This window comes from Esox lucius, chromosome 15 (assembly GCF_011004845.1).
Source record: "Esox lucius isolate fEsoLuc1 chromosome 15, fEsoLuc1.pri, whole genome shotgun sequence".
NCBI lineage: Eukaryota > Metazoa > Chordata > Actinopteri > Esociformes > Esocidae > Esox > Esox lucius.
Genome location: NC_047583.1, coordinates 555,813 through 579,548, shown reverse-complemented (window position 1 = coordinate 579,548; position 23,736 = coordinate 555,813). Strand labels below are relative to the sequence as shown.

The 23,736-nt window shown below is 43.4% G+C and overlaps 1 protein-coding gene across 1 annotated transcript; it reads right to left on the bottom strand.

Moving 5' to 3' along the window:
• Positions 1-3,184: 3,184 nt before the first annotated feature.
• pnoca (prepronociceptin a) lies at positions 3,185-23,736 on the bottom strand. Its single transcript, XM_010879648.3, has 3 exons — positions 23,648-23,736; positions 7,349-7,509; positions 3,185-4,600 (listed from the first exon to the last, which is right to left on the bottom strand). Exons 2-3 carry the CDS (start codon positions 7,469-7,471, stop codon positions 3,995-3,997), a joined length of 729 nt encoding a protein of 242 aa, XP_010877950.2. The 5' UTR covers positions 7,472-7,509; positions 23,648-23,736; the 3' UTR covers positions 3,185-3,994.

Here is a 23,736-nt window from a genome sequence, read left to right as displayed (position 1 = left end):
TATGAGGCATTCTCTTTATATGGAACCAGAAAGGTCTTGGTCCTTTTTGTGTTGGAATATACAGGTGCTGGTCATAAAATTAGAATATCATCAAAAAGTTGATTTTATTTCAGTAATTCCATTCAAAAAGTAAAACTTGTATATTATATTCATTCATTACACACAGACTGATATTTCAAATGTCTTTCTTTTAATTGTGATGATAACTGACAACTAATGAAAATTCCAAATTCAGTATCTCAGAAAATTAGAATATTACTTAAGACCAATAGAAAAAAATGATTTTTAGAAATGTTGGCCAACTGAAAAGTATGAACATGAAAAGTATGAGCATGTACAGCACTCAATACTTAGTTGGGGCTCCTTTTGCCTGAATTACTGCAGCAATGCGGCGTGGCATGGAGTCAATCAGTCTGTGGCACTGCTCAGGTGTTATGAGAGCCCAGGTTGCTCTGATAGTGGCCTTCAGCTCTTCTTCATTGTTGGGTCTGGCGTATCTCATCTTCCTCTTCACAATACCCCATAGATTTTCTATAGGGTTAAGGTGAGGGATTAAGAACAGGGATACCATGGTCCTTAAACCAGGTACTGGTAGATTTGGCACTGTGTGCAGATGCCAAGTCCTGTTGGAAAATGAAATCTGCATCTCCATAAAGTTGGTCAGCAGCAGGAAGCATGATGTGCTCTAAAACTTCCTGGTAGACGGCTGCGTTGACCTTGGACCTCAGAAAACAGTGGACCAACACCAGCCGATGACATGGCACTCCAAACCATCACTGACTGTGGAAACTTTACACTCGACTTCAAGCAATGTGGATTCTGTGCCTCTCCTCTCTTCCTCCAGACTCTGGGACCTTGATTTCCAAAGGAAATGCTAAATTTACTTTTATCAGAGAACATAACTCAGTAGCAGTCCAGTCCTTTTTGTCTTTAGCCCAGGCGAGATGCTTCTGACGCTGTGTCTTGTTCAAGAGTGGCTTGACACAAGGAATGCGACAGCTGAAACCCATGTCTTGCATACGTCTGTGCGTGGTGGTTCTTGAAGCACTGACTCCAGCTGCAGTCCACTCTTTGTGACTCTCCCCCACATTTTTGAATGGGTTTTTTTTCACAATCCTCTCCAGGGTGCGGTTATCCCTATTGCTTGTACACTTTTTTCTACCACATCTTTTCCTTCCCTTCACCTCTCTATTAATGTGCTTGGACACAGCTCTTTGAATAGCCAGCCTCTTTAGCTATGACTTTTTGTGTCTTGCCCTCCTTATGCAAGGTGTCAATGGTCGTCTTTTGCACAGCTGTCAAGTCAGCAGTCTTCCCCATGATTGTGTTGCCTACAGAACTAGAACTAGAGACAATTTAAAGGCCTTTGCAGGTGTTTTGGGGTAATAAGCTGATTAGAGTGTGGCACCAGGTGTCTTCAATATTGAACCTTTTCACAATATTCAAATTTTCGGAGATACTGAATTTGGGGTTTTCATTAGTTGTCGGTTATAATCATCATAATTAAAAGAAATAAACAATTGAAATATATCAGTCTGTGTGGAATAAATGTATACATTATACAAGTTTCACCTTTTGAATGGAATTACTGAAATAAATCAACTTTTGATGATATTCTAATTTTATGACCAGCACCTGTACTTTATAAAGACTGAACTTGTCTTTGTTCAGTTTGCCTTTTTTGGCCTTGTACAATAGACGTAAAGATGTTTGGATATTTGATTAAACTTCAGTAGGCTGTTACTTGGGGTTTTGACATCCAGACTATAGACCACACTAGTTTAATCGGACAGCCCCTCCCTGGGGAGGGGTTGCCACGGTGATATCCCAGGTGTGCATTTCTTCTAGCTGGAGCTTGGGCACTAATGAATAACTATGAATGTTTACATGCTAAGAGTTGGATGGAATTCTAAAATGTGTTTATAGAGTATAAATCATTGCCATGTTTGTTGTCACTCTAATGTTGTGAATCTTCAGAATAAATCGTGATTATAGAGTGGGGTCAAGACATCATAACTGAGTTTCCTAGTTACACTTGGAATCAGAGAGGTTTCTTCCAGTAGGAAGTTGTAACGGAGTTTCTGACACAAATTGAAAGCTTTACCCTGGACTCTGACTTCTCCATCTGGTTGACCCTTCCCAGGGTAAACAACATCTTAGCTCATAGAAGCTGCATTATAAACTTGGTGGCGATTGGCTGACAGTTGCGGTATATCTGACTGCATTATAAACCTGGTGGTGATTGGCTGACAGTCGTGGTATATCTGACAGCACCAGGGGTATACCATTTATTTCTGTTTGAATAAATTAGCTGTAGTATATTTAGAATATACCACATCATATTTAAAGATTCAGAGGTCAGTCTGTCCTGTCTGGAATTATTTCTCCTGTCTTATTTGATCCGTTTGGATCTTAGGGATGATCCCTAAAATGTCTTCTCATTGTGTCTGGTTCTGGTTCTCTCTCTAATTCTCTTTCAGTCATTTATTGCAGGAGGACCTAATCCCTAAAATCAAACCTGAGGACAACCTGGTCAGATTTCCTAGCTGCCACTGGACAAAGTTCATCTTATGTTGCTGATTCTAGATTCTGTCTGACAAATATTACTCTTCACTTCTCAGATTTTCAGCCCCCTTCATGGTCATTTAGATTATTGTCAATGGGTTATGATAAGCCAATTGATGTTTGCAACTTCAAAGTGGTTAAATTCCCCTGGGGGTGAATCTGCATAAGCACTTTGCGAAAGCTGTTGAAATAAATGTGATTTATTGACTGGTAAGCCAAGCATCATATCCATCTGTATTTCAGATTTTAGAGAAATAAACTGATCAGTGGTGGTTATAGATGACGTCATGTCATGTTTGGAACACTCTAAAGTATGAAGAAAACACCTCCAGACACAGAATCCTTTGCTGCATGACGAGCCACAACAGAAGTAATAAACTATCTTTAATGATACCTTAGATTTCTGCTATTTACAGGTTTTTTTCTGCACAATAAAACTGATTCACATAACAACAACTGAGAATCTGCTTCAACAAACACAATGTTCACTTTCATGTAAGTGTTAATTTTGCCAACAGATGATAAATATGAGCATGGGCGGCTTCTTGAGTCTTACACTGTAATATTTCATTTTGTTTTGATTACTCTGTTTTCAGCTGAGTAGCTGCACAAACGCCCCTTTATTCGGTGTTATTATCTTCCTGTTTCCTTCTGAAGGGAATGTGCAAATTCTGGTGAAAAGGTAACGGGTAGAAAAGTGAAAATAGACAGAATTCTAAATTTCATTGGTCTATGCCGTCCCCATGCAATGCCTCACCAAATGGCCACATGGTGGCGATATAACATGCGATATGCTGGACAATTTGAAAAAGCTAAAGAATTTGTCTCTAGGGCACATAAAGTCCACCATCATGGATTCTGCACCATTTTGTCTTAAAAATACCTTAAATCCCTTTTCCTTTGAGTTTAGGAAGACAAAGCTAATTTGGGGGTTATTTTCCTCAATGGGGGCACAGAAGTTTATTTAGCCACTAGAGGGTAGTGTGTTAAAGGGCGACATGTGTTTTTTGGCACTGTACCAGTTTAGAAAGTCTAGTGACATTCCACTTGTATTGTAGCATCACAGCATTCCCAGTTAACGCATTATACTAACACCCATGATGATGTCACCACAGACAACATGTAGAAAAGCAAAACAAATCCATAGGCTTCTAGTGTGCACAACAACAATCCAGTGGGATTCACAGGTAAACAATTTATCAGCTATATACAGTGTCTTTGTTTTTCTTAGACTTTATTCATATGTTGTTGTTATTATTAATGAGGAAATATACAACACTGAAGTTACGGTGCTCCAGAGTGAGTGAACGTGGTCAGAACAGAAGTTTGATCCTCCTTGTGGGAACACTTAAATATGTGGGGCGGGGTCAGTGATTGCTATGTTACAGCAGGTGTTTCATTGCCGTGGACACGGTTACCATGGTTGCGGCTACACCTCGTTCTGTTGGGTGATGTCAGCGGAGACACTGTTGTAAGATTCGCTGGCTCTGGTGCTCATGCCTAAGTACTGCTTCAGGAACTCACTGAACCGTTTCTGGTTGTTCCACTTGCGGGCAGATTTACGAATACCAATGAACCCACCGTATCGCTTCTGCAAGGACTTTCCGGGTCCCATCAACTTCCTGTAGCCGTGTCTTCCCTTCAGGAACCCCCCGAAGCGCTTTGACAGACTTCTCCCCGCAGCTCTGTCTAGCTCTGTCTCTGTATCCCTCTTTTCCTTGTCCCCTACTTCCTCATTCCTCTCCTCCATTTCCAGAGGCTGCTGGGAGTTGTAGGCATCAGCGGCAGTTCCTGCGGAGATCCACCTTTCACGGCCCAGCTCGTCTAAGCCCAGACCACGGGCAACATGGTCAAACCTTGGCAAGGTTGCTGGGTACCCCGCTTCCTCTATTGCCTCCACCTCCTCTTGGGCCCGTTTCAGCAGGGAGGTGCCTTCAAAGGACAGGGAGGGCAACTGTGGTGGCAATGAGGCCTTGTGGCAGAGGTCCCAGGTGTAGGCAGGGGAGAGGTTACCCTCACACTCCACCAGACAGACCTGAGGGAACACACATTGTTAAAGAGACATTGGGAGAGATGAGACAGATAAAAATCTGGTTTATTTTTAATGTTTTTCCAATTTACCCTCCTTTTGTCTTCCCTTCTGCAATTTTATTATTTCCAATTATACCTATGCTCCTGAATCATCACAGCAACTCTTATCCGATAACACCCCTCCTGGGTGGGTTCAATGTTTTTCCTCTCACATATCCCACCAGGAAGTCCAGTCAGCATATGAGGACATTCACGCAACTGACAGCCTCAGTAAACATTAGCAAATTCCCACCTGGAAACACTAGTGTGCGATGTGAAATCCTTGCTGACAATGCATGATTCATTCCTGGGCAATACCACACGTCAACCAATGGCAGAGATATGGTTTGAACCCGTAATGGATCCTTTAGCTCTATGAATGAGTGCCTTAGATTGATGCATCACCTGGGAGAGGTTTAGGACTGGGTACATATGGCCAGAGACATTTTCTGAGCTGGACCTGCCAGTACTAAATAAAAGGACTTAGATAGATCAGACATCCAATTGTGAAGAATGATGATTGTTTAGGACAAACTGTTCTTCTCTTTCCTCCATTTGTCATCTCTCCACAGTCGAGCGTCTGTATGTATGTTTTCTTATCTGATAAAGCAATTGTTTACTTTAAGTGAAGTGTTGGCAAATTTACATTGAAGAAAACATTGAAGCCTGTAGACTTTGACAGGGATGTCGGTAGAGAATAAAGAATGCAAGTATTGAGATAAAGATGCTGAAGAGAGGGAAGAACACAAGTCCATCCTCTGGAATCAATTAGCCACAATATACACTCACCTAAAGGATTATTAGGAACACCATACTAATACTGTGTTTGACCCCCTTTCGCCTTCAGAACTGCCTTAATTCTACATGGCATTGATTCAACAAGGTGCTGAAAGCATTCTTTAGAAATGTTGGCCCATATTGATAGGATAGCATCTTGCAGTTGATGGACATTTGTGGGATGCACATCCAGGGTACGAAGCTCCCGTTCCACCACATTCCAAAGATTCTCTATATCTGGTGACTGTGGGGGCCATTTCAGTACAGTGAACTCATTGTCATGTTCAAGAAACCAATTTGAAATGATTCGAGCTTTGTGACATGGTGCATTATCCTGCTGGAAGTAGCCATCAGAGGATGGGTACATGGTGGTCATAAAGGGACAGGGTCAGAAACAATGCTCAGGTAGGCCGTGGCATTTAAACAGTGCCCAGTTGGCACTAAGGGGCCTAAAGTGTGCCAAGAAAACATCCCCCACACCATTACACCACCACCACCAGCCTTCACAGTGGTAACAAGGCATGATGGATCCATGTTCTCATTCTGTTTACGCCAAATTCTGACTCTACCATCTGAATGTCTCAACAGAAATCGAGACTCATCAGACCAGGCAACATTCTTCCAGTCTTCAACTGTCCAATTTTGGTGAGCTCGTGCAAATTGTAGCCTCTTTTTCCTTTTTGTAGTGGAGATGAGTGGTACCCGGTGAGGTCTTCTGCTGTTGTAGCCCATCCGCCTCAAGGTTGTGCGTGTTGCGGCTTCACAAATGCTTTGCTGCATACCTCGGTTGTAAAGAGTGGTTATTTCAGTCAAAGTTGCTCTTCTATCAGCTTGAATCAGTCGGCCCATTCTCCTCTGACCTCTAGCATCAACAAGGCATTTTTGCACACAGGACTGCCGCATACTGGATGTTTTTCTCTTTTCACACCATTCTTTGTAAACCATAGAAATGGTTGTGCGTGAAAATCCCAGTAACTGAGCAGATTGTGAAATACTCAGACTGGCCCGTCTGGCACCACCAACCATGCCACGCTCAGAATTGCTTAAATCACCTTTCTTTCCCATTCTGACATTCAGTTTGGAGTTCAGGAGATTGTCTTGACCAGGACCACACCCCTAAATGCATTGAAGCAACTGCCATGTGATTGATTGATTAGATAATTGCATTCATGAGAAATTGAACAGGTGTTCCTAATAATCCTTTAGGTGAGTGTATAAAGCGAAGGTGGGAGATGGAGGAAGATGGGGGGAGATGGAGGGAGATGGGGGCGATGGAGGGAGATGGGGGAGATGGAGGGAGATGGGGGAGATGGAGGGAGATGGAGGGAGGTGGAGGGAGATGGGGGAGATGGAGGGAGGTGGAGGGAGATGGAGGAAGATGGGGGGAGATGAAGGGAGATGGGGGAGATGGAGGGAGGTGGAGGGAGATGGAGGAAGATGGGGGGAGATGGAGGGAGATGGAGCCTAGTTTGAAAAGAATAGGGAGAAAGATGGTGGATAAGAATAGATGGTGGAGTGCATGGGCCAGGGTAATGAGGGTAATGAGTGTAATGAGCAGGGCGGAAGAAGGTTATATACAGATGGACGAGTCGGGCGGGAGGAGGTTATAGACAGATGGACGAGTCTGGCGGGAGGTTATATACAGATGGATGAGTCAGGCGGGAGGAGGTTATATACAGATGGATGAGTCGGGCGGGAGGTTATATACAGATGGACGAGTCGGGCGGGAGGAGGTTATAGACAGATGGACGAGTCTGGCGGGAGGTTATATACAGATGGATGAGTCAGGCGGGAGGAGGTTATATACAGATGGATGAGTCGGGCGGGAGGTTATATACAGATGGACGAGTCAGGCGGGAGGAGGTTATATACAGATGGACGAGTCGGGCGGGAGGAGGTTATAGACAGAAGACTTAAGGACTGTGGAGACTCTCACCAGGGTGTTGAAGTTGACCTCCTGGGGCAGGATGTGGAGGCAAGTCAGGCAGTCCCCCTGGCAGTCACTACATTGGCCCGGGACACACAGACACAGCAACAGGGCCCAGAGAGGGGTCTTCATGGTCCTCAGGGTCCTGAGTTTGGAGACAACAGGGCAGCCTGGAAGAGGACGAGACAGAGCAATTCACTGTATTTACAGTTGTCTACATATTGTCTATATACTGTATAAACACTGTCAGATGGGAAGTGAGGAAGAGGGAGGGAAGGCCCACTGGACTGACCCCACACTGCCCTCCCTACCAGCCCACTGGACTGACCCCACACTGCCCTCCCTACCAGCCCACTGAACTGACCCCACACTGCCCTCCCTACCAGCCCTCTGGACTGACCCCACACTGCCCTCCCTACCAGCCCTCTGGACTGACCCCACACTGCCCTCCCTACCAGCCCTCTGGACTGACCCCACACTGCCCTCCCTACCAGCCCTCTGGACTGACCCAACACTGCCCTCCATACCAGCCCTCTGGACTGACCCCACACTGCCCTCCCTACCAGCCCTCTGGACTGACCCCACACTGCCCTCCCTACCAGCCCACTGGACTGACCCCACACTGCCCTCCCTACCAGCCCACTGGACTGACCCCACACTGCCCTCCCTACCAGCCCACTGAACTGACCCCACACTGCCCTCCCTACCAGCCCTCTGGACTGACCCCACACTGCCCTCCCTACCAGCCCACTGGACTGACCCCACACTGCCCTCGCTACCAGCCCACTGAACTGACCCCACACTGCCCTCCCTACCAGCCCACTGAACTGACCCCACACTGCCCTCCCTACCAGCCCTCTGGACTGACCCCACACTGCCCTCCCTACCAGCCCACTGGACTGACCCCACACTGCCCTCCCTACCAGCCCACTGGACTGACCCCACACTGCCCTCCCTACCAGCCCACTGAACTGACCCCACACTGCCCTCCCTACCAGCCCACTGGACTGACCCCACACTGCCCTCCCTACCAGCCCACTGGACTGACCCCACACTGCCCTCCCTACCAGCCCACTGAACTGACCCCACACTGCCCTCCCTAGCAGCCCACTGGACTGACCCAACACTGCCCTCCCCACCAGTTCAGAACAGATCTGTGACGGTGTCATTAACCAAACCCATCATCTTAAATAGAAGCGTATGTCAGAACTTGATGAGAGGTTCCAAAGAAGACAACAATAAATACGATCATTCAAGGGATTTGTGAATCACTGAATGATTAGATTTTCTGAATCAGTCATCAGGATGATAGTCGATATGAAGGTATAGCGAGGGCCCTGAAAGCTGTGTTGGCTTATTAACGGACAGAACAAGTTATAATACGAGTGGATTGGCGTAGACACGCAGAGACAGAGAAACGCACATTCAGGAATAGACATTTGAAATAGGACGGACATACCATGTTAATTTGATGCACAACGTAGGTGTCTGTATATTATGCAGTGAAAATAATGTTTTAATGTCAACGACCTTGTTTGAGCCCCCGGACGAGGACTCCTAATTATATTTGTATTATATTTTCAAAAGAAGCCAATTATGTTCTCTATAGCTGCATGCAGATTACAAGCTACACAACGACTGACAATTTGATTCTACTATTCTGCTCTTCAATCCATTAGGCTGAGAGTGTCAAGGGGTTTAAAGCAAAACCGCTTTAGAGCAGCATATCCAAACTCTTTTCAACCGATTTACTATACAAAACGTACTTGAAAAGAATGTGTGCAATTTTAAAATAGCATGTTTAAATGAACAAATGGAGGAGAAAAGTAATAATTCTGCAGTTTGAAAACACACTAACACACACACCTTTTTATGTTTTTGGCTGCATTAAGTTACAGTGCCATTGGGCAATGTCAAACACAGATTCAGTGATCAATATTATGTCAAAGAGAGATTCAGTGATCAGTACTTTGTCAAACAGAGTCAGTGATCAGTACTATGTCAAACAGAGTCAGTGATCAGTACTATGTCAAAGAGAGATTCAGTGTTCAGTACTTTGTCAAACAGAGTCAGTGATCAGTACTATGTCAAACAGAGTCAGTGATCAGTACTATGTCAAAGAGAGATTCAGTGTTCAGTACTTTGTCAAACAGAGTCAGTGATCAGTACTATGTCAAACAGAGTCAGTGATCAGTACTTTGTCAAACAGAGTCAGTGATCAGTACTTTGTCAAACACAGTCAGTGATCAGTACTTTGTCAAACAGAGTCAGTGATCACTACTATGCTAAACAGTGAGACAACATATCCAGAAAACACAAACCATTCCCCCTGTATTGGGGAAACCATACTTCAACCAATCAGATGTAGAATGTGTTGTTTGTTGTGAGTATAGCCCAGGGGTAGGTGAACCTGTTCCCAGAGAGCTGTAGGGCAGGAACACGCAGGACCAGGTCAGTAAATAAAACCCTCTCCCAGAACAGGGTCTCCTACCCTTGGTCTAGTCATTCCCTTGAGTGCAATACAAGGCAATGTGTTTCATTAAAATCTACTTCAATGGCTCTGTTTCCCCATTCCTTTGGAGTGTAGCCTTGTAGTATCATCTGTCAGTAGTCCACAAAATGTGACATTTCTTTCCTCACATGCCCCCATCTTGCAAAAGAGTCCTAATCTAACACAGTGAAGAAACTAAAGCCACTTCACCGAATCGATATTCTCCTTGAGTGGGTTTTTATTTAATGCCGCCCTGTGTAACTGTTTAAGACTGGCTGGCTGTGGCAGGGAGTGAATTACAAATCCGATCTGAGAGTATTGGTGGTTGTGTGCTTTTTAAAGCACCTTATTAAGTTACATTGATTTTAACAGGACATGGCGTGGCTTGTGGCTAGTCATTGGAACAGTTTGAAGAGATGTTAATCTGATGTTCTCTGTGGAGCCTGATGTGAGACTAACAACTCTACATGGTCTAGTTGAGGGATGAAGTACAGCCTCTGTCTCAAGCTGTCCTAATTGTAGATGTCACTGATAAACATCAGGGAATGTCCTACGTTTTCACTATTAAAGAAGTTATCTACACTAAGCTTGGATAAAACAGTCTGTGTGTGACTACAGTGGATGGGCATGTGGTCTGTCTGTGAGAGATGTGTGTGACTACAGTGGATGGGCATGTGGTCTGTCTGTGAGAGATGTGTGTGACTACAGTGGATGGGCATGTGGTCTGTCTGTCTGTGAGAGGTGTGTGTGACTACAGTGGATGGGCATGTGGTCTGTCTGTCTGTGAGAGATGTGTGTGACTACAGTGGATGGGCATGTGGTCTGTCTGTGAGAGGTGTGTGTGACTACAGTGGATGGGCATGTGGTCTGTCTGTGAGAGGTGTGTGTGACTACAGTGGATGGGCATGTGGTCTGTCTGTCTGTGAGAGGTGTGTGTGACTACAGTGGATGGGCATGTGGTCTGTCTGTGAGAGGTGTGTGTGACTACAGTGGATGGGCATGTGGTCTGTCTGTCTGTGAGAGTTATGTGTGACTACAGCGGATGGGCATGTGGTCTGTCTGTCTTAGTGTTATGCAATGTGGTATTCCATACATCCAACAACCAGAGCAGTGAAGCACAGTCATTAAATTAGTAAATCTCAAAAAAATTAACAAGACTCCAAAAATGCAAGTCACATGCACTTCAAGCCTCAAGGCCTTGATTTAATGAAGAGGTAATTCAATGTTAAACAGTGAGAGCTCCAAGACTCAGAGGTATGGTCGAACACTACAATCTCAAGCAAATTCTTCTACCTCTCCACTAATGTGTTCATTGTATGCTTGTTGAAGGTACAACTCATCCAGATACACCATGATGGAAACAGGGAGACTCCTAAGGGTTAATTACCGAACCGAGGCAGCTGTGCAGGGACATTACAGGTGTAAATACCACCGACTCTAAGATACTGTCAGGACTGTCAAATGAGCCAGGTGCCGAAAGTACAATTTTCCTCTCAGGCTTCACTGAGCACTTCCCTCTCTCATCTCTCATCTTCATCCGCTTATCCGGTATCGGGTCACGGGGCAGCAGCTCCAGCAGGGGACCCCAAACTTCCCTTTCCCGAGCCACATTTGCCAGCTCTGACTGGGGGATCCCGAGGTGTTCCCAGGCCAGTATCGAAATATAATCTCTCCACCTAGTCCTGGGCCTACCCCGAGGTCTCCTCCCAGCTGGACGTGCCTGGAACACCTCCCTAGGGAGACGTCCTGGGGGCATCCTTACCAGATGCCCGAACCACCTCAACTGGCTCCTTTAGACGCAAAGGAGCAGCGGCTCTACTCCGAGTTCCTCACGGATGGCTGAGCTTCTCACCCTATCCCTAAGGGAGAAGCCAGCCACCCTTCTGAGAAAACCCATTTCAGCCGCTTGTACTCGCGATCTTGTTCTTTCGGTCATGATCCAGCCTTCATGACCATAGGTGAGGGTAGGAACAAAAATTGAGTGCTTTGCCTTCCGGCTCAGCTCTCTTTTCATCACAACGGTGCGTTAAAATGAATGCAATACCGCCCCCGCTGCTCCGATTCTCCGGCCAATCTCCCGCTCCATTGTCCCCTTACTCACGAACAAGACCCTGAGATACTTGAACTCCTTTACTTGGGGTAACACCTCATTCCCTACCCGGAGGAGGCACTCCATCAGTTTCCTGCTGAGCACTTCTGTGTTTTCTATTTATGTATATGTGTGTTTGTGCGTCTTTGTGTGTTTGTGTGTTTATGTGTTTTTGTTTTTGAGTTTGTGTGTTTATTTGTTGGTTTGTATTTTTTTGTCTTACGCTGCTATATTATTGTGCGGGGGGAGTAGGGCCAGTTCTACTTCTCCACTATAAATCCTTGTAGATCTAAGGAAGGCATTTTATACATTTTCCCTGTCTCCTGCCATTTTAAACGTAGGAGGACATGAGGTCCTGGCCCACACCTGAGGAGTACCAGGCTTGAAAGACTTGTTGCTGTCCCTGTCCAAACTCCTCCTGGTTGTGTTGCAGATCAAGACAATACCTGATGATTTCAGCTGCCACTATGCTGACATCTCCCCTCCCCCATGTTGTCCCTGTCCTTGTCCATCTGGTCATGCTTCTGACCTGGACTAAGTTTAAATAGACTCTAGACTCAGCCCACATGCATTTATTAATTATTACAATTTGTAGTATGTAATATGTTTTGTAATATGTAATATGTTCACCCAGCACAGCCAGAAGAGGACTGGTCACCCCTCTGAGCCGGGTTCCTCTCTAATTTCTTCCTAAATTTCGGCCTTCTTAGAGAGTTTTTCCTAGACACTGAAATTCAACACTACTGTTGTTTGCTCCTAGGGGTTTAAGGCCGGGTGTTTTGTAAAAGCACTTTGTGATGACTGCTGATGTAAAAAGGTCTTTATAAATACATTTGATTGATTGATTGATCGTTTGAACAGGTTTCCCCAGAGGAAAACACATTCAGAATGATTGACGTTGTCAGTACGGACAGAAAGGCAAAACTGGGAAGGGAAATGGAGTATAAAGAGAATAACAATGCTTGAAACATTGGTTTTGTATGCATTATGACATCCCATCAGGCTGTGGGTGGAGCTACATTTCCAATCTAGTCCTCATAACCACAGAAATAAAATATTAGTAAGTCATAGCCATTCAAGTAAGATATCTACTAGAGCATAGATTACTACTGGAACACAGATTACTACTGGAACAGATTACTACTGGAGCACAGATTACTACTGGAACACAGATTACTACTGGAACAGATTACTACTGGAACACAGATTACTACTGGAACACAGATTACTACTGGAACACAGATTACTACTGGAACACAGATTACTACTGGAACACAGATTATTACTGGAACACAGATTATTACTGGAGCATAGATTACTACTGGAGTAGCTGATTACCACTGGAGCACAGATTACTACTGGAACACAGATTACTACTGGAACAGATTACTACTGGAACACAGATTACTACTGGAGCACAGATTACTACTGGAGCACAGATTGCTACTGGAACACAGATTACTACTGGAACACAGATTACTACTGGAGCACAGATTACTACTGGAACACAGATTACTACTGGAACACAGATTACTACTGGAACACAGATTACTACTGGAGCACAGATTACTACTGGAACACAGATTACTACTGGAACAGATTACTACTGGAGCACAGATTGCTACTGGAACACAGATTACTACTGGAACAGATTACTACTGGAACACAGATTACTACTGGAACACAGATTACTACTGGAACACAGATTACTACTGGAACACAGATTACTACTGGAACACAGATTATTACTGGAACACAGATTATTACTGGAGCATAGATTACTACTGGAGTAGCTGATTACCACTGGAGCACAGATTACTACTGGAACACAGATTACTACTGGAACAGATTACTACTGGAACACAGATTACTACTGGAACACAGATTACTACTGGAACACAGATTACTACTGGAACACAGATTACTACTGGAACACAGATTACTACTGGAACACAGATTATTACTGGAACACAGATTATTACTGGAGCATAGATTACTACTGGAGTAGCTGATTACCACTGGAGCACAGATTATTACTTGAATACAGATTACTACTGGAGCACAGGTTACTACTGGAGCACAAATTACTACTGGAGCACAGATTACTACCGGAGCACCGATTACTACTGGAGCACAGATTACTACTGGAACACAGATTACTACTGGAACACAGATTACTACTGGAGCACCGATTACTACTGGAACACAGATTACTACTGGAGCACCGATTACTACTGGAGCACAGATTACTACTGGAGCACAGATTACTACTGGAGCACCGATTACTACTGGAGCACAGATTACTACTGGAGCACAGATTACTACTGGAACACAGATTACTACTGGAGCACCGATTACTACTGGAACACAGATTACTACTGGAACACAGATTACTACTGGAGCACAGATTACTACTGGAACACAGATTACTACTGGAACACAGATTACTACTGGAACACAGATTACTACTGGAGCACAGATTACTACTGGAACACAGATTACTACTGGAGCACAGATTACTACTGGAGCACAGATTACTACTGGAACACAGATTACTACTGGAGCACAGATTACTACTGGAGCACAGATTACTACTGGAGCACAGATTACTACTGGAACACAGATTACTACTGGAGCACAGATTACTACTGGAACACAGATTACTACTGGAGCACAGATTACTACTGGAACACAGATTACTACTGGAGCACAGATTACTACTGGAACACAGATTACTACTGGAGCACAGATTACTACTGGAGCACAGATTACTACTGGAACACAGATTACTACTGGAACACAGATTACTACTGGAACACAGATTACTACTGGAGCACAGATTACTACTGGAACACAGATTACTACTGGAGCACAGATTACTACTGGAGCACAGATTACTACTGGAGCATAGATTACTACTGGAACAGATTACTACTGGAACACAGATTACTACTGGAGCACAGATTACTACTGGAGCACAGATTACTACTGGAGCACAGATTACTACTGGAACACAGATTACTACTGGAGCACAGATTACTACTGGAGCACAAATTACTACTGGAACACAGATTACTACTGGGGCACAGATGATGGGGCACAGCTTCCTCCACTGCATGTTCACCTGCTCTACACTGGCTACGTTGTTAACAGAACAGCTTCCTCCACTGCATGTTCACCTGCTCTACACTGGCTACGTTGTTAACAGAACAGCTTCGTCCACTGCATGTTCACCTGCTCTACACTGGCTACGTTGTTAACAGAACAGCTTCGTCCACTGCATGTTCACCTGCTCTACACTGGCTACGTTGTTAACAGAACAGCTTCGTCCACTGCATGTTCACCTGCTCTACACTGGCTACGTTGTTAACAGAACAGCTTCGTCCACTGCGTGTTCACCTGCTCTACACTGGCTACGTTGTTAACAGAACAGCTTCGTCCACTGCATGTTCACCTGCTCTACACTGGCTACGTTGTTAACAGAACAGCTTCGTCCACTGCGTGTTCACCTGCTCTACACTGGTTACGTTGTTAACAGAACAGCTTCATCCACTGCATGTTCACCTGGTCTACACTGGTTATGTTGTTAACAGAACAGCTTCATCCACTGCGTGTTCACCTGGTCTACACTGGTTTTGTTGTTAACAGAACAGCTTCATCCACTGCGTGTTCACCTGGTCTACACTGGTTTTGTTGTTAACAGAACAGCTTCATCCACTGCGTGTTCACCTGGTCTACACTGGTTATGTTGTTAACAGTACAGCTTCCTCCACTGCATGTTCACCTGCTGTACACTGGCTACATTCCAAGTTGCTTCACCTAAAAGGTAAGCAGTGATGTCAGTGATATGAAGTCACATGGATTAATGAATAGCCTCAGAACCAGTGTTTGTTCTTGGTATGTACTTAGTTATGAACAAATATGTTAATATATACATAATAATACTTTACTGTGTTCTGCATTATGATTCATACAATAATAATAGTTATTTTATATAAAGCTAGTGTTTACAAAGAGAATCTCGAGGAATCACCCATAGCTTCAGATGAAGGGTCATTGATGGAGTGTAGAGAGACCATAGATGGTAGGGACAAAGATGAACAGATGACTTCTCTTTGTAGGAAACCTATATCATCAACAGACTAAGGTGATATCCATTGGCAGTCAACTGGGTGTGGTTATGGTGGTGTGAAAAGTTGAAAGATTATATAGAAAAAACATTAAGAGGAATTTAAACTGTTGTAGATGACTGACAGAAGATCCCTCTTCATAATGAAAACTATGATAAGAGAAAATATGAAGTTATTGCATTCTCATGGTGTTATAGCATTTAACATGGAGGGACAGGCTCGTACCGACCAATGCCAGAAGAAGAACCAGCCATGCCTTCATAATCCAGAGTAAACGTGTTCCTTGATATGACTAATTTATTTCACATTTCCTTGTGTTGATTAGTTCATTGTGGTAATGAGGGAAGTGTTCAGAGAACAACAGAGAACAAGAGAGATATAGTAGCCAAACGACGTCCCCGAACACTAATTAATCCGGAACCATATCATCAGAATAGACTCTAATTCCAAAATCTTAGTCAAGAATGTTTTGCTGTGGAAAAGTATTGAATGTGAAACAGCATAATCACATAGCTGGACGAATGGGATGTCATTTCCTAGAACCAGAGAAAGGGATTTATGGTTTTCAGTGTTGTTGCATTCCATTTAACATCTTTGACGTAAGGACATTTAAATGTGCAACAGAATATAATTTTATTGACATTTTACCCTTCAGCCAGATCCAGGGTTCCACACTGAAGAACCCCCTCACTACACACCTGTTCCCCCAGTTCAAAACATGACTGGTGTGTGAGTGAAGGAGTAGAAATAAATGGGGTCAGTGGATAAATTAGTTAAGACTGGCGCTGTCTCTGAGGTGTTTATATCATTACCCAATTAGAAAAGCAATACACTACAGTAGCAAAACACACACACAGTCACACACACAGTCATACACACAGTCAGGCAATGTGCCTGGCAGGTTTTAGTGTCCCTCTCATCCCTCCATTACACTAACTGCCTCTCAGCAGGTTCCATCTCTAGAGATAGCACAGCTATAATTGTTTAATTAACCAGGTTTATGCTGAGTAAATCACTTAATTAAACACATTAATTGGTTCATCAGAGTCCTCTGGTGAATATGGCTATTGGAGCTGCTAATAACATTTCAGAATTCCTCCACAGGGTCTGTGTCTGTTCTGATGATCTGTCTGTACCCATCACTGTCAGTAGCAGCAGGAGACAGTAGATCACATGTTGGATGGAGTAGACAGATCCATCCCAGTGCTAGTGGTGATTCATATAATGATAAGAAAATACAGTAAGGTCCAAAGGAATTTGGACACTGACAGCATTTTCGTGATTTTGGATCTGTACGCCACCACAAAGGGTTTGAAATGAAACAACCGTGATGTGATTGAAGTGCAGACTTTCAGATTTAATTCAAGGGTTTGAACAAAAATATTGTATGAGAAATTTGGTAATTCATTCACAGTCCCTTTATTTCAGGGGCTGAAATGTAAGTGGACAAATGAACACAATCATAGTATGCTGTTCTGGGCTGGGCTGGCTTTTTTAGAAGTTTCTAGTCAGTCTAATCTGGCCTGTATATTCTTGAGGCTTATGAATGGTTTGCACCTTGTGGTGAACCTTCTGTATTTGCTCTTGTGAAGTCTTCTCTTTATAGTAATGATAAGCCTACCTCCTGGAGTGTTCTTCACTTGGCTGGTTGCTGGGAATGGGTTTTTCTTTACCATGGAAAGGACCTTACGATCATCCACCACTGTGGTCTTCTGTGGACGTCCAGGCCTTTTTGTGTTGCAGAGCTCACCAGTGCCTTTTTTTCTCAGAATATATCAAACTGTTGATTTGGCCACTCCTAATGTTCCTGCTATCTCTCTGATGTTGTTTTTTGCAGTCTAAGGATGGCCTGTTTCACTTGCATTGAGAGCTCCTTTGACTGCATGTTGTGGGTTCACAGCAACAGCTTCCAAATGCGAATGCCACACCTGGAATCAACTCCAGATGATTTTCCTGCTTAATGGATGACAAAATAACTAAGGAATAGCCCACACCTGTCCATGAAACAGCTTTTGAGTTACTTGATCAATTACTTTTGGTCCCTTGAAAAAGAGGGTCCTACATATTAAAGAGCTGTAATTCCTAAACCCTTCGAGCAATTTGGAGGTGAAGACTCTCTAAAGCTGAGAGACTGTACTTTAAGCCCATCTTAATTATTTAACTGCAACTTGAATATACAGCTCGGGAAAAAATTAAGAGACCACTGCACCTTTTACTTTCTTTTCCAAAAAGTTGGAAAGGAAGATTTTGAGTGAGAAACAGAAGGGTTAAAATTAAGAGACCACTGCAAATTGAACGCTTTTTGGAAAGAAAAGAAAAAGGTCTCTTAATTTTTTCCAGAGATGCATTTTGGTTAACAGACAAAATTTTTATTTCCGGACCTAACTGTAGTAGCTGATTATTAACAAGGTTCTTCAACTCTACATCCAGTGTGGTCTGTGATCTTCAATTCAGCCTCATAATTGAAATGGTAAAATAAAGACAATAGATTAGAATAGAATGGTGACACTAATGAACAATAATCTCTAGGAAATAACATTTAGGAAAGGCATCACAACAATGTTCTACAACACATTATAATACATCTTTATTGATCAATAAGTGACAAATATCAATTACCCATAGAACACCTCAGCCAATGTGTCAATATCATACATCAGTCACTCTATCAATGTAAATGCATCACTATCCAACTCCTCTTCTTATTGACAGAGAGACTAGAAGATGTTCCCTACTTGTCTTCCATTCTATTCAACTATTGGTCCTTCAGCCCCAAGGATCAATGTCATGATAGATTGATATTACCTCTGAGATGTCCTCCACGGCCTGCACCTTCCACCTAATCAATGTATAACTAGCCAAGATAAAACCCAAAGGATTTTTTTTTTTTACCCTTTCAGGACTTACCCAAATAAATCAGATCGATGGACAGACGTAGCTAAGGGTCACTGAGGCCGGCATATTTGCCCGCCTGCAAACAATGACACACACACACACACACACACACACACAATACACAGACAAGACCCATTGATCAGGTTGCCATACAGCCTAGACACCATCTGGCTGTGAGCAAAGCATATTATATCCTGAGTATTACAGTGTAAATTCCCTGCCAGTGTTGATTAATCAAATGCGACAGGTGATAATAACAATCACCAAGACCACACAGGAAGACCACACAGGAAGACCAACAAAGGAAGACCACATAGGAAGACCACAAAGGAAGACAAATGGAAAGACACATGGGAAGACAGACAGGAAGACACACAAGAAGACAGACAGGAAGACAGACAGGAAGACACACGAGAAGACAGACAGGAAGACAGACAGGAAGACACACAGGAAGACAGACAGGAAGACAGACAGGAAGACAAACAGGAAGACACAAAGGAAGACAGACAGGAAGACACACAGGAAGACAGACAGGAAGACAAACAGGAAGACACAAAGGAAGACAGACAGGAAGACATGCAGGAAGACAGACAGGAAGACACACAGGAAGACAGACAGGAAGACAGACAGGAAGACAAACAGGAAGACACAAAGGAAGACAGACAGGAAGACACACAGGAAGACAGACAGGAAGACAAACAGGAAGACACAAAGGAAGACAGACAGGAAGACAGACAGGAAGACACACAGGAAGACAGACAGGAAGACACATGGGAAGACAGACAGGAAGACACATGGGAAGACAGACAGGAAGACACACACCACCCAGTGTTGAAAGCTTGTGGCAAATAATTCCCATGTATTCTTTCAAACTGGCAAATTAACTTTGACCTTTTGGAAATTTGAGATTCTTGACTGGGTGAAAACCAAATGTAATTCTAATGTAGTCCAGTACTGGCATCCAACAGACTAATCTGACAACGTGAGGTTTGTGATACCCAGATCCATGACAAACCTCAACACACCAACCTCAACACACCAACCTCAACACACCAACCTCAACACATCGCTCACACTGTGGCCATCCATCTCTCGCCATCAGTGACACCACCCTAACTCCCTCAGGGTGGAGCGTAGCATGCACAGCCCCAGAGATTCTGGGTTTTCTTCCCTCTGGGCCCATCCAGATGTAAAATGCATGCATGTTTGACTGTAAGCTGGTTTGGTTACAAGCATTTGCTGAATGGTAAAAAAAAAGTAGTGAAGGTCGAGGTTATCCTATCCTACCCACTATTTGAAACTTGACTCATAAAGACAAATCTGTGTGAGAGACACCAGAATGTGAATATGCTCCACCACCAGTGTCATGGCGAAGGTTCACTTGACTGGAGGTGAGGGGGAACTTCAAAGAGGCCCGTCACACTCCAGAGTTAGGGTCCAATTCCGTTTTTATTCTGATCAATTCTGAAGATGAACCAAACTTCAATTTAAATTCCAATTACGCTTCATCAAAAAGCAACAAAAAGATTTGGAAATGTAATAAGAATTTAGTGTATTTCCTAGATTTGTTGGAATTTGAATGCAATTGACCTCAACCTTGTTAAACACATGCCCACACATACGCAAACACATATTTGCATATGCACGCACACACACACACACATCAGGTTTATGACTGACCAATCGCCTCCTTATTTTTGTGGCTTTGGAGACCCCACATGGACAGCCACACTTGAGGAGACCTCATCTCTGACCATATAGAGGGATAGTAATTGGAAAAGAAAGATTTCATTAGTTCCTGGAAACACAGCGACTGAAAGCAATGTCCTGCTGAGCTCTGTCATTGTGGTGTGATTATACACCCTAATCCTGGGAGTTAAGGAAAGTCCTCACAGGTGTTTATCTGACCACACACACAACCTCTGACTGCTAGTTATAGAACACCCATGAGCTGAGAAGAATGGAGACTCACAGTCCTCGCAGTACCTCCATTTCCTCTCCAAACAGCAGGTTACATGTCATTGTGTACCGCTCCTGTCTCATCCCAAATCACGGGCAACTTATAGGAATAGAGGAACAATGTTTTAATTTTATAAAACTGTGTGTCACAATCTAGGACAATCTTTACCGAGTAGGTTGTATAAGCAGGTTGTCTTCCACAGGGCACCATGTAAAAATGTGTTTGCAATGGAAACATTTAAATTTTCCATATCTCTAGTAACTATTCAACTATTACAGACAAGCGGAACATAAACCATGTTCTCGAGAGTGGAACAGATCTTGTTTCTCTATCTGAATCTCATTCAGAAAGCTGCTCAGATGAACAACAAAGAGCTAATCAGGGGCTAATTTCACAGTTTTCCCAAATGTGTGTCGTGCCGGACGGAGAGAGCTTTGAAACATCTAGCCTGCAGGTAGGAGTGGAAACGTGAAAGGATCTGGGAATCCATTTCAAATCACATTTACTCACACACACACACACACACTCTCTCTCACACACACACACACACTCTCTCACACACACACACACACTCTCTCACACACACACACACACACACACACACACTCTCTCACACACATACACACACTTTCTCTCTCACACACACTCTCTCTCTCTCACACACACACACACACACACACAGGCCAGCTAATACACAGACAGGCACACTGACACACACACACACACACACACTCTCTCAGACACACTCTCTCTCTCTCACACACACACACACACACACACACTCTCTCAGACACACTCTCTCTCTCTCTCACACACACACACACACACACACACACACAGGCCAGCTAATACACAGACAGGCACACTGACACACACACACAACAGCAGAAACCCTGTTTTCCTGAGACACAAAGTGTGTGACCATCAAGTGTAGAGCCACAGAGACACAGAGCTAAAGGCTAAAAACGTGCATAGCTAGTGTAAAGACTACCTCCCTATGATCATGGATCTGCCCAGACCGTCTGTTCTTTCAAACCTTCATTCAGCCGCTGGCTGGCATTTATCACCCCCAGCCAAGCGCTGTTTTAGCCCATAAGCAATTGCAGGCTAGTCCTGATCCACTTCTTTGAACAAAACCAATTACATATTCACTTGCAAAACACATATGGAGTGGGCATTTAAATGTTTCTACGTGATTGAGTATAGATTAACAAAACAATAAACAGAACACGTGTGTCAACTTCAGGAAGAACTGTTGTACTGAAACTTCAAAGGGAAACCACTTCCATCAAAAGAGAGACAATCCATGAAGGTTCCAAGCAAAACAATGTTCAACAGAAATGAGCCAGGTCAACTCCTATTGTCTTGATTCGTTCAGTAAAACATTCTATAAATGGAGTGGTTGATTCAGTAGCTACTTAAAGTAAAGCTACTCTGAAGTTATTTGTCAAGTTCTCTAATTCACAGCACTAATACAGCCAGGAGAGGAAAATTAAATCCCAGTATTGTAGAACAATTAGAAATGTACTATGGTTGCCGAGAACCACTTAGCCCACTGAAAGAACATATAGCCCCTTGATAGAACATACAGCCTATTGACAGAACATACAGCCCATTATGAGAACATACAACCTAGTGATAGAACATACAGCCCACTGAAGGAACATATAATCCTCTGACAGAACATTCAGTACATTGACAGAACATATAGGATCCGGAAAGCGACAGAAGCTGCCCAGGGCTTCTTTCACAGGTGTCATTGGTAGCAATGTGATTTGTTCTCTGCAATCAGCAAATCATTAACAGTAAATGTTTTTACTGTTATGGATTTACAGGAACATCTACATATCTAATATATCCTCGTGGTTCGTCAGGCATCGTTTGAGTGGGGATGCATGGATTTCTGTACCAAGGACCAACCGAACGATGATAAGAGTCATGGAAATGTGCTCCTGTCAGGGCTGATGACTTTCACTGTGACACGAGCAATGACAAGATAAAGAGAACCACAGAAAGAGAACCAAAACAAAGAGAACTGAACTAAAGATGACAGAATCAGAGAAAGAGAAATGAACATTTAACAGAAGCAAAGAGAACAGAACAAGGGAGATATTCAAGTGCAGACATTCCTAAATGGAGATGAAAAAGCAGTCCAAACCAAAAGAAACATGTAGAAAGACAAGGAGGGAACATTGGCCTGGATTAACCAAGGAGTCTGCTCTGGACTTCACTCTCAGTACACACTGCAAAAGGTACACAGCTAAACAAGTTTGAAGTAACATCATTCATTGTTAGTTTTTTAATTTTCTAACTTGATGAACAGAAATATAATATTTTCTCTCCTTATGCATTGATATCATACATTATAAATATGTTCTACCACATCTTCTATTTTTTCAGTGGCATTATATGTTTGAAGGACAGTTGTAAAAACTCATCCATACTCTAGCAAGAACCAACAGAGATGTGATAAAGAATTATCTAGTAATCTCTAGAAATAATAATATATTGTGATATTATATATACTGATAATAAAATGCACCAGCACAAACCAGTTACATGCTACCAGGTCAACAAACCTCAACAAAATAAATCAAACTGCACTCAGCCATTGCAACTTAAAACCAAAGCAAAAACATCCCTCAGCCCCAGAAACGAAAAGGTCCCAGCTAAAGCCAAGCAAGGTGAGTTGTCCTTCACCCTTGTCTTAATCCAGAGCCTGAAGGTGTAAAATCAGTCTTACCTGTGTATGAGATGGGCTTGAGCGCCAGTCCTTGAGGTGGTTCTGGGAGGTCTACAGAACCGTAGCTCTAGTCAGGGTCCTGTCTTGTG

Bases quoted from the DNA above. Each gene is read 5' to 3' on its own strand.
- pnoca (XM_010879648.3), bottom strand. From the start codon at position 7,471: ATGAAGACCCCTCTCTGGGCCCTGTTGCTGTGTCTGTGTGTCCCGGGC. The intron at 4,601-7,348 runs GTGAGAGTCTCC...GTGTTCCCTCAG, and splicing joins AGGTCAACTTCAACACCCTG to GTCTGTCTGGTGGAGTGTGA.